The 15280-nt window shown below is 41.5% G+C and overlaps 1 protein-coding gene across 1 annotated transcript in view; it reads right to left on the reverse strand.

The window, feature by feature from the left end:
- LOC126249164 (hormone receptor 4-like) overlaps positions 1–15280 on the reverse strand; it is a 230334-nt gene that overhangs the window by 46768 nt on the left and 168286 nt on the right. The window contains exons 6-7 of the mRNA XM_049950821.1: positions 3736–3884; positions 3047–3108 (exon numbers count right to left, since the gene is read on the reverse strand). Coding sequence (XP_049806778.1) covers positions 3047–3108; positions 3736–3884 — 211 coding nt within the window. The remainder of the gene's footprint in view (positions 1–3046; positions 3109–3735; positions 3885–15280) is intronic.

A 15280-nucleotide genomic window follows, 5' to 3' on the forward strand; every position in this document is an offset into this window, starting at 1 on the left:
TTACTAGAATGGCAGCTCACTTCATAATGTGATTCCAGGAGAGATCTGAAAGAGTATGTGATTCATACAGTTAGAGAGGAACCCGAATTCAGTAAGTGGTCATAGCTAACAAAGATTTATTTGTGCTTTTCTGTTCTTGTCTACACAAGTTTGCATTAAAGGCCTCTTCTCTAAATTGCTTACTATCTGTGTAAGTAAGTTTTAAATGTATCTTACCCTTGTAATACTTTGCTGTTCTTTCTTTTCTTGGGGGAATTAACACTGTTTCTCATCAGTAGGCAGGAAGAGCTGTTGGGGGTGGATGGCACTTGGGAGGGGGAGAGGGCCAGCAGGAGCACAGGCTAGGCACATGATGCACGGTTGTCAGAGCCGGTGGGGAGCAGCGCATGCTTACGGTGATGTAGGTATCTGAATTTGGGAGTGGGTGACAGGACGTGAGAAGGGGCAACTGTTGGGTGGAGGGTGTGGGGACAGTGATTTACAGGAGATTGAGGCCAGGACAATTATGGGAGCAAAGGATTTGTTGCAATGATAACCCCCATCTGTGTAGCTTCTTATGAACTCTGAAAGGTAAATGTTGGAAACTTAATAATTGAGACTACTTCTTTTTAGTCTGTAATCAGAATTACAGGAAGTTTTACTCCTGGGAACCTATTGACATTAAGAATTTCCCTCGTGAAATTGATTCAGAAGTTATTCGAGTTTGTTCGCTTGGACTGCAAAAATTGGTCTAGTAGAATAGTTTTCACCACATGGTCAGAATACAGATTGAAAAATTGTGAAATTACTTGTTTTGACCATTAAGTGCAGTCTTTTTCACCTTAATCTGTGGATCTGTATCGTTCCAATAACGAGCACCAAATTACAGACAATCCATGCGTATTTAATTGAGATGTTAGTAATAGCTGTTTTCTTTTGTATTTTTAGGGCATAGTTCATAAAAATAGTAGAGGAAAGTGATTATTTGTTCTATAAAAAAGTACAAAACAGCACTAAAATACTTTTTAAGTCGAGTCTTTAATTACTAACTGCAACAAGTGGTGTTGGTTTCAGTCAGTGATGACCATTTTCAGATTTCAATAATCAAATGCGGCATCGTAAAATCATATTATCATATTATGTTATAGCAGTCTGCAGAAGTCAGACATCACCGATTGAAAGTAGTTATCGTATATTGCAACTTACAATTAAAAAACTCAAAAAAAAGCCTTTCCAGTAATCACTGGATCACTGCCAGCCTTGGCAGGAACAATGTTACATTTAATAATATGGTGTTACAGATGCTGTACATGCAGAGAAAAGAATGAGAAAAAGCAATTTCGGCATTTCCAGGAAGTCAAGTGGTTGAGAGTTGGAAGAAAATTACGAATTGGTAGTTTATTAAAAGCTATGAACTTGTCAACCTATTTGGAGGCTATCAATTTAACCCATGGGAGGACGCATTTTATTGTATACCCACTGAATTATGATTTGCGGCCTTTTCTGTGTGCCTTCCTAGCCCAAATATAAAAATATTGCATAGTTATTCTACTTTTTGTTTCGCTAGTGGATTGTTGAGTTTGACGTTTCCTGTTGGAATTGTTAATGAACAATAATATTTGAGTATAACAGTCTTACTGTTTATATTCTTCTGACAATGTAATTAAAATTGAAAGCAAGTTGTCTTATTTTTCTACTAGATATGTGCTGCTGCAACAAGAAAAGAGAAAATACTTTCAGTGTACGTGCTTTGGTTTGAATGTCGCAGGGTCTGGAGTTGGCAGTGGGGTAGAATACAAGCTACGACTGAACAGGAATGGGGTTGGAATTGTTCTCTGTCCTTTTTAAAGAGACCATCCAGACATTTGCTTTAATTGAAGATACAGGTAAACCACAGGAAACCTGAATCTTAATGACCATACATTGATTTTTAACTCCATTTCTCCAAATGCGAGTACAGTGCCCTAATTGCTGTGTACCTTCATCAGTGAATATGAATGGTGAAGTAACATAAAAGTCAGAGACAAGGTGCAGTTAATACTATCAACTATGCAGCTTTTCAAATCTTCCCTTCCATTAAGAGGATATATACGGCATAATACTATGTTCTGAAAAGAAAAAGTCTTAGCCATGTAGCTGATTTATATTACTTAGATTGCCTGTACAACTTTTATTATTGTTGCTCCCAATTAGTAGGTACATACTATGTATATCTAAAGAGAATGGCATGTGTGCCAGAATTGCTCCATGTAGATATCTGCTGTAGGAACATGTAAAAATCAGTCTAATGATACTGTGAAAAGGATTGGAACAAAGTTTAAGGTAAGCAAATGTGATGTTTTGCTGAAATCTGGTTCAGATTTACATGACTGAATTGAATCAACAAGTGATAGAAATACATTGTCAGTTATGGCTGAAGGGTCTTCTGAAAATGCAGTTTAAGAATAGAATAAAAAATATAGATGTACAGTATAATAATCAGCTGTTATGAACCAAGGAGTGGGCAGTAGTGTTACATATAACTTAATAGTTTACCCAAACCCATGTAGATAGAATGTGTCTGTTATTTATATACAGTGTCTAAAACTAATCAATCAAGTTTATTTCGTACAGAAGATGAGATGCTGTAAATGTGTACATGACATGCACTCCCAGTATTTTAGGTAAATGAAGAGTATATAGTTAAGGCCATTCCAAGCAAGAAATATGAAAAAAATTTATTAGGATCATAAAATTGATGTATTTCTATCTACTTATTTACAAGAAAACCTTTGTCACATTTACATAAGACAGCACACTTAAACATAACCCATTTGAATCTGCTACAGTAATCCTCTGCATTGGAAATTAGAATTTTATACATACAATGAAGATGGCGGTGGTGATGCAATTAACAGTTGTTTATATATCTATGACTGGAAATAGCATGTCATACAGAGTAATTCATTGTGGCTACAATAATGTTTCTAAAGTACATATTTTAAAGTAATGTTTTAGTGGCTTTTGAGCTACATAGTTTAATTCTATAGCTGGATATCAGTTTAAATGAGGCTCTTTCTACCTATACCTTATACAAGTTATACACCGCTCCAGAATTGCGACCTCCTGGCATCCGGTCCTCTCGAACAGCTAACGGAGAACAAAAGAGCATCAGTCAGCTTGGAGTTAACTACATTTAATTCTTTCATCAAAAAGATATTTTGACAGAATTACAAGGTGAGTGCCAAAAACCAAATTTGATATGAACATGGAAATGGAAGTGTTGGTATGTGTTAAAAATTGGTAAGACTTAGAAGTAAGTACCGTAATCCAGATTTCAGTTCCCACAAAGGCGTTGGAGATGAAGTTAGTTGCTTTCAAAATGTAAGCATCAGTCACACTGAATTCTGAAGAAACAGACTCAGCCATTCCCTTGTGATGACAGAGTTTTCACCAAGAGCTTACATATATGATCATAGCTTACCAGATATCCTGACACAATTGCAGTTAATTTTAACAGAATTGATGGTTTTGGATGTATGCACAATTTTTAATAATACCAGTGTAGTTGATTGTCTTATATAATTGTTTACTACCTTTAACTGAAAAGATCACCCCCTATGCATGTAATAACTATTGGTTCTGTTTTTCTCAAAATGGATTTCTTTTCTTACATTTTTGTAGAATGAAATTAATTCATTGAAGAATTGTGGTTTTATCTTGTAGGAATGAGGTATTGGATGGAGTTGCTGAAATAAAACTTTTTGGGAGACCAACCTTGCAACACCATACCCTGCTCAATGCATTTCTTGAAGCGACAGTACTGACAGCGGTTTCTTTGTGCCTTCGTGATCTCGCAGTTTCCATCAGCAACACATGTATACACTCGACGATTTTGAACTGTGCGCTTGAAGAAGCCTTTGCACCTATATACAAAAAAAGAAGAAATAAGTTTTCTGAGTGAATGTACGAATTTAAATAATAGGTTGGCAATAAAAGACAGTACAGAAATTATCACACTCTTATGGACAGAAAGTGTTTGAAACAAAATCTAAATGTTTTAGTTGTATGGTGAAAGAGGAATTGATTTTGGAATATTTTTTTTTTTTCCCATAGTTACAGATTGTGGTAATATCTAATGATGTGTAAATATTACCAATAAGCTTAATATTAAAGTATCTACAACTTAGGTTCTCTTACAGAAAAATAAGTTTTGCAGATAAATATTACCAAAGAAATGAATATTACAGAAAATATATTACGGAAAAATGAATATATTTACAATAATAAATAGACACAATCACAAATAAGGATCTGGGAATATATACTGTAACTGTGGTTCAAGAACTCTGCTATAGTGTAAAATGACCCTTGCAAGGTGTAGTGTGGTAATCAAAAAGAGGTGAAAAAAAGTTTTTGCACATGATAAAACAGTGTCAAGTTCTAAGAGAGTTTCTATAACTGATGAATTTGACACTGATGGGATTTTGAATCCTAGTATTGAAGTCCTTCTGCGAGAGTGAGGAATGGATGTTTAGTCACTGTACTGCACTTTCAACGACTGCCCATAAATTCAAGTCCTACTTTTTCATAAACTGCAGTTTTAGAACTCAGAAATCATAGGCAATACAGGCGCAAACTAAGTTGACACTAGCTGCTGCAGCTGATGGGAGCCTCCGTAAAGGCATTTCCCGTGTACAGTCACTCCCATTAGCTACCGAGCCGATTGTCAACTTATTTTGCGCGTATAACACAGGAGGAGGTAGTATACAAATTGCGTGATATATGTAAGTCGTATGAGAGACAAACCACCACCAACAACAAACTATTTGATAACAGTGACAGTCCACATTACAAAACGAACTGCCCTGCATTGAGCTTTTAGCGATGTCCTACGTCAATCCTGTTTGATGCGGATTCCACACCGCACAGCAGTATTCCAGAAGAGGGCGGACAAGCGTAGTGTAAGCAAGCTCTTTAGTAGACCCGTTGCATTTTCTGTGTTCTGTCAATAAATCACAGTATTTGCCTTCCCCACAACATTATCTATGCGATTATTCCAATTCAACTTATTTGTAGTTGTATTCCGTAAGTATTTAGTTGAATTGACAGCCTTCAGATTTGTGTGATTTATCGTGTAACCGATATTTTGTGGATTTCTTTTTTAGGGCTCATGTGGATGACTACACTTTTTTATTTTTTAGAGTCAACTGCCACTTTTTGCAGCATACAGATCCCTTGTGTAAATCATTTTGCAATTGGTTTTGATCATCTGATGACCCTAAAACACTGTAAAGGACAGGCGCATCTAATTTGGCTGCTCAGCTTGTCTCCTAACTCGTTTATGCAGGTAAAACACAGTAGAGAGCCTTTAACACTTCCTTGGGGAACGTCAGATAATATTTCTGTTTTACTCGATGACTTTCCGTCGGTTATTACGAACTGTGACCTTTGTGATAGGACAGGCGTACAACTAAGACGGTACTCAATAAGCAGGTAATTTGATTAGAAGTGGCTTAGGGGGGGGGGGACGATATCAAAAGCCTCCTGGAAGTCTAAAAATTTGGAATCAATTTGACATCTGACATCCCCGGTCAATAGCACTCGTTCCCTCGTGACAATAAAGAGCTAGTTGTGCTTCACAAGAACGACATCTTCTGAATCCGTGTTGGCTATTTGTTAATAAATTGTTTCCTTCGGGGAAATTCATAATGTTTGGGCATAGTAAATGTTCCAAAATGCTGTTGCAAATTGACGTTAGCGATACGGGTCTGTAATTCAGCGTATTACTCCCTATTTCATTCCTTTAGTATTGGTGTGACTTGAGTGTAGGGAAGGAAATGGCCACAAAAGCTCATTAAAGAGAAAGAAGAACGTACATGTTTCATCATTATGGTGATTAATAAGCCCATGTGATGACAATCTGTGGTACTCGAAATGCTGGATTACAATGATCGTCGTTAAATTATTATGTATCCTTCAAGAGCACAAAATATGGAAGAATTCTTTGTTGCACAGCACCTACTGTTTATTCTCCAGATGGCCTAATATAAAATGTTATTTAATATTCCTGTTACAAGCTAGAGTGTAAAATGATTTTGAGGATCAGACCATTTTCAAATCTCCCGCATCACGGTGCACACACAGCTGAGATAATGGGCTTCGACGTGTGTGCCGTAGGAGCACATGGCATGGGAAATGTCTCGAGTACTTTCTTCGGGTTGTTTTCTACATGATGAGGGCTGAAACCGTTTTTTCCCTGTTTTACCAGTGAATCAGCACATCACGAGAATAAATCCCAGTCTTGTAGGCAAAGAGCACTTTTCACAATCCCTACGATTATAGACCCTAGTAATTGCGTGTGTAATACCCAAGAGATTTATGCCAGGAAAAAATGAGCACGCAAATGTGTCAGACGACTGCTGTTCACCAGCGTTTCCAGGAACCTTTTGCCGGCCGCGGTGGTTTTTATTTATTTATTTATTTATTGTTCCGTGGGACCAAATTAAGGAGAAGTCTCCATGGTCATGGAACGAGTCAATACATGAAATTATAACACGATATTAGAAACAGATAAAATGAAATATAAAAAAAACATATTCAGGTGACAAGTCGTAAGTTTAAATAAAGAAAATCAACAATGTAACACTGGAATTTGCTTAATTTTTTAGCTCTTCCAGGAGCTCCTCGACAGAATAGGAGTGAGCCACGAGGAAACTCTTCAGTTTAGACTTAAAAGAATTTGGGCTACTGCTAAGATATTTGAGTTCTTGTGGTAGCTTATTGAAAATGGATGCAGCAGAATACTGCACTCCTTTCTGCACAAGAGTCAAGGAAGTGCATTCCACATGCAGATTTGATTTCTGCCTAGTATTAACTGAGTGGAAGCTGCTAACTCTTGGGAATAGGCTAATATTGCTAACAACAAACGACATTAAAGAGAATATATACTGTGAGGGCAATGTAAGAATTCCCAGACTATTGAATAGGGGTCGACAAGAGGTTCTCGAACTTACACCACATATAGCTCGAACAGCCCGTTTTTGAGCCAAAAATACCCTCTTTGAATCAGAAGAATTACCCCAAAAAATAATTCCATACGACATAAGCGTATGAAAATATGCGAAGTAGACTACTTTTCGTGTTGAAGTGTCACTTATTTCAGATACTGTTCTAATGGTAAATAAAGCAGAATTTAGTTTCTGAACAAGATCCTGGACATGGGCTTTCCACAACAGCTTACTATCTATCCGAACGCCTAGGAACTTGAACTGTTCCGTCTCGCTTATAATATGCCCATTCTGTCTGATCAAAATATCGGTTCTTGTTGAATTGTGAGTTAGAAACTGTAAAAACTGAGTCTTACTGTGATTTAGCATCAAATTATTTTCCACAAGCCACGAACTTATTTCATGAACTACATTATTTGTTACTGTTTCAATATTACACACAACATCCTTCACTATCAAGCTGGTGTCATCAGCAAACAGAAATATTTTTGAATCACCTGTAATACTAGAGGGCATATCATTTACATAAATAAGAAACAGCAGTGGCCCCAGCACCGACCCTTGGGGAACGCCCCACTTAACAGTGCCCCATTGGGACTGAACATCATTACCACTCTCAATATTGCGGAGAATCACCTTCTGCTTTCTGTTCTTAAAGTAAGAGGCGAACCAATTGTAAGCTACTCCCCTTACTCCATAATGGTCCAACTTCTGCAGTAATATTTTGTGGTCAACACAGTCAAAAGCCTTCGTTAAATCAAAGAAAACACCTGGCGATCGCAACCTTTTATTTAATCCGTCCAAAACCTCACAGAGAAAAGAGAATATAGCATTTTCAGTTGTTAAACCATTTCTAAAACCAAACTGAACATTTGACAGCAAATTATGTGAATTTAAATGCTCCAGTAACCTTGTATATACAACCTTCTCGATAACTTTAGCAAACACCGATGGCATAGAAATAGGTCTAAAATTGTCAACATTATCAATGTCTCCCTTTTTATAAAGTGGCTTCACTACCGAGTACTTTAATCGGTCAGGAAACCGACAACTCCTAAAGGAAAAGTTACAGATATGGCTAAGTACTGGGCTAACATACATAGAACAATACTTCAGTATTCTGCTAGATACCCCGTCATATCCACGAGAGTTCTTGGTCTTTAGTGATTTAATTATTAACTCAATCCCTCTTGTCAGTATCATGGAGGAGCATTTCAGGTAACAGTCTCGGAACACTTTTTGTAAGAGCGCTATATGATTCCCTGTTGGGACTAGGTTTCTATTTAGTTCACCTGCTATATTCTGAAAGTGATTATTAAATAGTGTACATATATGCGACTTATCAGTAACACGGACATTCCCACTACGCACTGATTCTATATCCTCGACCTGTCTCTGCAGACCAGCCACTTCCTTTACGACTGACCACATGGTTTTAATTTTATCCTGAGACTTAGCTATTCTATCTGAACACCACATACTTTTTGCCTTCCTAATAACATTTTTAAGCACCTTACAATACTGTTTGTAATGGGCTGCTGCGGTTCTAGGCGCTCAGTCCGGAACCGCGCGACTGCTACGGTCGCAGGTTCGAATCCTGCCTCGGGCATGGATGTGTGTGATGTCCTTAGGTTAATCAAGTTCTAGGGGACTGATGACCACAGATGTTAAGTCCCATAGTGCTCAGAGCCATTTGAAACTTTACAGCCCAAATGAAAAATAATGCAGACACATCAAATTCCGTAAGCAGTAACATCAGTCATTTTCCACCAAGCACCGTAGCAAAATTCGGAAGAAATGACAACGTATATGCAGCGTTTGAAGCTTCATTATTTTGATTATTCAGTTTTCATCGAAAGCTGGAATTCTAAATTTTGCATACAGCTATTCTTTGGAGAAACAGTGTGTTTCGTAGTTGCTCATTTAATACCACTGAACAACTGTTGGGAACACTTTCAAGAACACAAAAAAAAAGCTGGCAAATCATACAGATTCTTTTATGTACTCAGTATCCCAAAGATGACATACAGATCAAACAAAGTGGATGTGTCGCAAATGTTCTCGTTGACTTAATTAGAATTTCAGGGAACTTTTGCAGCCGTCCAGGGCGTATAACACGTTCTCCACGTTTACCTTGTATCATACGGAAAGTGGATGCCGTTGGTATTTCCGAACAACACTGCGTAGCAGTTTTGATTTTGCGCACTTGCCACGTAAAGGGCTTATTGAGAGAAGGAATGTACATAACTTGCTGTTAGCTGCGAGCCAAATATGAAGATCGACAGGTGTTTAAAAAATTATTTGAGATCAAGGGCCGTCACATGTGCAATTCGGACCGTGAGTTGATGAGCTGTCCTTTGAATACGTATTTCGGTACATGACAGCCCCAAACATTAACCGTAAAATGAGAACGATTACAGGGAGGATCTAATGAGTAGATTAATGGTTCGAAGGTTGTTACGAACGATCCATTCTGGATGCGAGATTGTTCACGATGAAGAGTAAAGAAGATGAACATCGCAGTTGACGGAGGACACCACTTGCGTTACCCAAGCGATTGTTGAGTGCAATAAAGTGATGCCAGCTGGTTATCAATACAGCGTGTGAAATTTTGCAACCATTGTATACATCAGTTTGTCCCATACTATGATGAATAGAGACAGTCACAATAGTCCAGTTACATTGTGACCGCCGCCTATGTTCGGCGTCAACGTGCAATAACCGCCCACAGACGGCAGTCGCAGCACTAGCGGTGGCGGGTGTATAAAGCGTGTCGGCGGAAACAGAGCAATTTATCTGAAGTCCGAAAGGGCATGACTATAGGTTTCCGGACCTAGGGTGGAAGCATTTCCGAAACACCTAAGTTTGTAGACTGTTTGCGTGCCACCGTGATAAAAGTATACCGTGCAGCGCAAAATGGCGCTACCCAAAAGTGGTGCCAAGGCAACTGGGGCACACGAGCGATAGATCACTGAAGTGAACGACGACTGCAGAGATGGGTACGGGGGGGAGGGGGGGGATAGGCGTGCAATTGTTGAGCAACGAACCGCCCATATGAACCAAGGGGCTACCAACAGTGTCTTCTCGGCGACTGTTCAGAGAACGTTGTTGCATATGTGCCTCCGCAGTAGGTGCCTGCTTCAATCATCCGTGCTGACTGTTGTTGATCGGCGACGAAGGCTGGAATTTGCACGATAATACCGCAACTGGACGTCCACTGAGGCATGACAGGTGGCCTTTCCAAATTTATCAAGTTTGATGCTCCATTGGACAGATGGTTGTTGGCGTGTAAGGTGTGAAACGTCTGAAAGCACACTCTCTGCAACAACTGTCGGAAGGGTACAAGCCGGAGGAGGGAGCATTACGGTGTGGAGAATGTTTTTGTGGCATCCACTGAGTGATTTCGTCATTCTGAAAGGCACAGTGGATCAACACAAGTATGTACCGTATCCTTGGGAAGCATGTCCACCCCTACATGCAGTTTGTTTTTTCCTCGGCACGATGGCATCTACCAGCAGAACAGTGCAACGTATCACATAGCTCGCAGTGTACGTGCGTGGTTTGAAGAGCACCAGTTTGGGCTTACTGTACTCCCGTGACCGCCAAACTCACCGGATTTAAACCCAATCGAGAATCTGTGGAGTCACCTCGATTGGGCTATTCGCGCCACGGAACCTCAGCCGAGAAACTAAGTGCTGGAGCCGGCCGCGGTGGTCTCGCGGTTCTAGGCGCGCAGTCCGGAACCGTGCGACTGCTACGGTCGCAGGTTCGAATCCTGCCTCGGGCATGGATGTGTGTGATGTCCTTAGGTTAGTTAGGTTTAAGTAGTTCTAAGTTCTAGGGGACTACTGACCACAGCAGTTGAGTCCCATAGTGCTCAGAGCCATTTGAACCATTTTTAAGTGCTGGAGTCGGAATGGCTTCACACCCCTGCCGTTACCTTCCAGAACCACACAGTAAATAGCATCGTTAAAGGTATTTGTGTTTTGCACATCTTCGGAAACTACTTTGCGCCTGTCCTTCAGAGATGCACATTATCAGTCCATTTTCTACCGTCATGTTACTGATACTATGGTATTTACAAGCATCTGCAAGTTTATGCTGAGAAATGGCTAATTTACTTTAATGTGCTGCACTATGGTGCTCACGTATCTCCCTTCATGTTTCGTATCTTCATTGGTTTTACAAGGTATTTTGTTGTTTTCTAAACTCTATGTTCCTGTGTTTTTCTTTCTTTGTCTTACGCCTATGTTTCTGACTGTTTTGAGTATTTAAAGCTCTTTCAGGAAAAGAAGTCATTAACAATTTGCTGGTCTGAAATATATGTGACACAGAGGGCGATGGCCTGCCGGGAGCAGTTAATATTGTCAAGTTATTCGCCTTGAAGACTCGGTGTCAGGGAACTTGTAATGTTTGTTATACTTTTGCCTTAAACAACAGAATAAACACGAGAATAGTCTCTATTTTAAGATTTTAACTGCCCATTGTATAGCATATTGACCCACCTCTGAAAAGAAAATAACTGTTAGTTCAGTGGTTTGTAAAACGTAGTTGAGCGCGGGTGGTAGTACATGTTCCAAATGTCAGCACACAGAATACGGCATTCTTTATTATGAGGAGGTGGTTTGTGAATGCTGAGCAAGTGGTTAACGATATTTGAGATGTGTTCAGTAACCTACCGTAGCATGATTCTGGCTCGCTTTGTCATTCAGATGTCGTACTGATAAATGCTTCGTAAACAATGCCCTTGTGGAGCTGGATTTTTCTCGCTGCCTGCCTGTTAAAAAATTATCAATTATGTATTTGTACCATGCGGACGACTGTGTGCGATTTTGCGCTGTTTAGTGTTGTGTTTGCGTTGTTATTGGTGAACATGGAATCCAATGCAGAGATGGAATGGAAGACGGTGCCAGTACGTAGTCTACTACTCTCAAACAGTAGGAATGGAGTCGCCAAGTTTAATGCCTCATTCGAATAACAGCGCACCGTTGACGATGTCGCATGTCCTCAGTGAGATACCGCAGAAAGGTTTAGAATTTCTGGTACCTCATCACCTGCTAAATAAATACTGCTGACGAAGATTTCTTTCACGACCGTGATTGGCACCTGATGCCCTTCGAATCGACCTCCTCCTCATTAGTGTTCAAAAATGGCTCTGAGCACTATGGGACTTAACTTCTGAGGCCCGAGGCAGGATTCGAACTTGCGAACGTAGCGGGCGCGCGGTTCCAGGCTGTATCGCCTAGAACCGCTTGGCCTCATAAGTGTACTCGAGTGGCTTCGATCACGTAGGTGATGGCGAAAAAGTGATGTACTGCAATATACAAAAGATGAAGATATCGCGATTTCAGCCATAAACAATATGTGAAAGTGACATGCAGGAGGAACAGGGCCTCGGCTGAAAGCAACATCATAACTTAATATACACCAAGGCGGGGGAAAGCAAAGGTGATGCAGATGGGGTATACCAGTCTGAAGCACCACTAGTAACTAAAACTTGGAATTGGATCCCTCCCTATATCTCACTCAAACAGCCAAATCCTAATTTATCTAAATAGTGTCTCGCATGTGTATACACACATCAAAAAAAAATTTGCATCACCCTCGTTCACATAACTCCTGAAGACAGATGTTGACTGTGGATGTTGTATCACAGACACAGTCCCTTTGACTGTTCAGAAATGTCACTAAACCCGCCCAAAGATGTAAACAACCATGCATGAGCAGCGCCTATTAGACGGAGCGGGTCCGACAGCACATCAGTTCCAGTCATTCCACCAGGAAGGAGGTACACGGCTCGTGTTGTATGTAGTTCAACCATGCCTAGACAGTCAATACCGCGCTCGGTTCTATCGCGTCCGCATTGCTACTTTGTGTCAGGAAGGGCTCTCAACAAGGGAAGTGTCCAGGCGTCTCGGAGTGAACCAAAGCGATGTTGTTCGGACATGGAGACAGGAACTGTCGATGACATGCCTAACCCAGGCCGCCCAAGGGCTACTACTGCAGTGGATGACAGCTACCTACGGATTATAGCCCGGAGAAACCCTGACAGCAACGCCACCATGTTGAATAATGCTTTTCGTGTAGCCATAGGACGGCGTGTTACGACTCAAACTGCCCGCAGTGGGCTGCATGATGCGCAACTTCACTCCCGACGTTCATGGCGAGTTCCATCTTTGCAACCACGACACCATGCAGCGCGGTACAGCTGGGCCCAACAACATGCCGAATGGACCGCTCAGGATTGGCATCACGTTCTCTTTACCCATGAATGTTGCATATGCCTTCAAGCAGACAATCGTCGGAGATGGGTCTGGAGGCAACCGGTCATGCTGAACGCCTTAGACACACTGTCCAGCGGGTGCAGCAAGGTGGAGGTTCCCTGACATTTTGTGGTGGCATTATGTGGGGCCGACGTACGCCGCTGGTGGTCATGGAAGGCACCGTTACGGCTGTACGATACTTGAACGACATCCTCCGACAAATAGTGCAACCATATCGGCAGCGTATTGGCGAAGCATTCGTCTTCATGGACGACAATTCGCGCGCCCATTGTGCACATCTTATGAATGACTTCCTTCCAGATAAGGATATCGCTCGACTAGAGTGGCCAGCATGTTCTCCAGACATGAACCCTATCGAACATGCCTGGGATAGATTGTAAAGGGCTGTTTATGGACGACGTGACCCACCAACCACTCTGAGGGATCTACGCCGAATCGCTGCTGAGGAGTGGGACAATCTGGAGCAACAGTGCCTTGATGAACTTGTGGATGGTATGCCACGACGAATACAGGCATGCATCAGTGCAGGAGGACTTGGTACCTGGTATTAGAGGTACCGGTGTGTACAGTAATATGAACCACCACCTCTGAAGGTCTCGCTGTATGGTGGTGTCCGAGAAGCCATATACAGGGTGAACATTAATAAAACCGACAAACTGCAGGGACGGATTCCTGATTGGAAATGAAGGAAAATGGTGCTATGAACATGTGTCCGGAGATGGTTCGTGTGTGCAATGACAACAAATCGTCCCAGAACACAGAACACATCTGCATCACATCAACATCCCAACAGATATTCAAAATGGACTCCAGAGGATGCAATGCACGCGTTCACACGTCTCATCATGTATTGCCGTACTCTTTCGCCCGTTCCAGCCTCTCTCCGAATAGCGTCACAGGCGTCATTAACACTTTGTTCAACGGTCTGCACATCAGGAATCGGTTGGGTAAACACAACGATTTTTAGATGCCCCCAGAGGTAAAAATCCAGGGTATTTAAATCCGGTGATCTAGCAGACCATGCTACATTGCCTTCGCGTCCTGGTCAACGTCCGGGGAAGATGTTGAGGTGTCAGTGAACTGTAATGCGGTAGCGGGATAGTGCTCCGTCATGCACAAACCACATAACCCTTCGTATTGCCAAATGCACATTCTCAGGCAGAGTAATCCGCAGGAAGTCCACGTACGTTTCTCCGTCGAGGCGTTGTGGAATAATAACCGGTCCAGGTATGTGGACGCCAAAAACCCCTGCCCACACACTGATGCTGAACTGATGCTGGTGAAACGCCTCACCCATTCCCCGAAGATTGTCTGTAGCCCACAGATGACGATTATGCAGATGATGATGCCAGTTCCGGTAAAGGTTGGTTCGTTGGTAAAGAGGACTGATGATAGAAACACCATAATTGTGGTGGTCTGGTGAAAAAACCATCGACAGAAATCCTTCCTGTAGAGAGAAATCCGTTGCTGATAATCCTTGCACTCACTGCAGGTGGTAGGGATAATAGGGGTTGTCATGCAGGACGCACATAATTGTACTTTGGCTTACACCATGTTGGCAGGCCACTTGCCTGGAGCTTGTACTAGGGTTCGTCTCAATATCCTGTAGAACCCAGTCCTCCAAATCAGGTGTACGCACAGTCTGCCACCTCCCTTCGCGTTCGTCTGTCTGAAAGGACCCATGATCACACAAATACCCAAAAATGGCTTGAAATATTGTGTGATGTGGTTGATGTCTGTGAGAGTAGTTGTTTTGGTATAGCCGTGCTGCCTCTCGACCGTTTCCATCTGCTTAGCCGTACACAAACACCATCCCGACATGAATACCGGACCATTCTGCTGCTTACAGTACGCTGCATCAATCACGCAGCCTACAACACACAAGGAACACATGGCTCGTGGTCAGAGGAATTTTCATTCGTAGCGCCATCTACCCTGGCAACGATGCAATTCCGGAGACATGTTCATAGGACCTTTTTTCCTCTATTTCCAGTCAGGAAACCGTCTCTGTAGTTTGTCAGTTTTATT

This window comes from Schistocerca nitens, chromosome 3 (genome assembly GCF_023898315.1).
Source record: "Schistocerca nitens isolate TAMUIC-IGC-003100 chromosome 3, iqSchNite1.1, whole genome shotgun sequence".
In the NCBI taxonomy this organism is placed as follows: Eukaryota; Metazoa; Arthropoda; class Insecta; order Orthoptera; family Acrididae; genus Schistocerca; species Schistocerca nitens.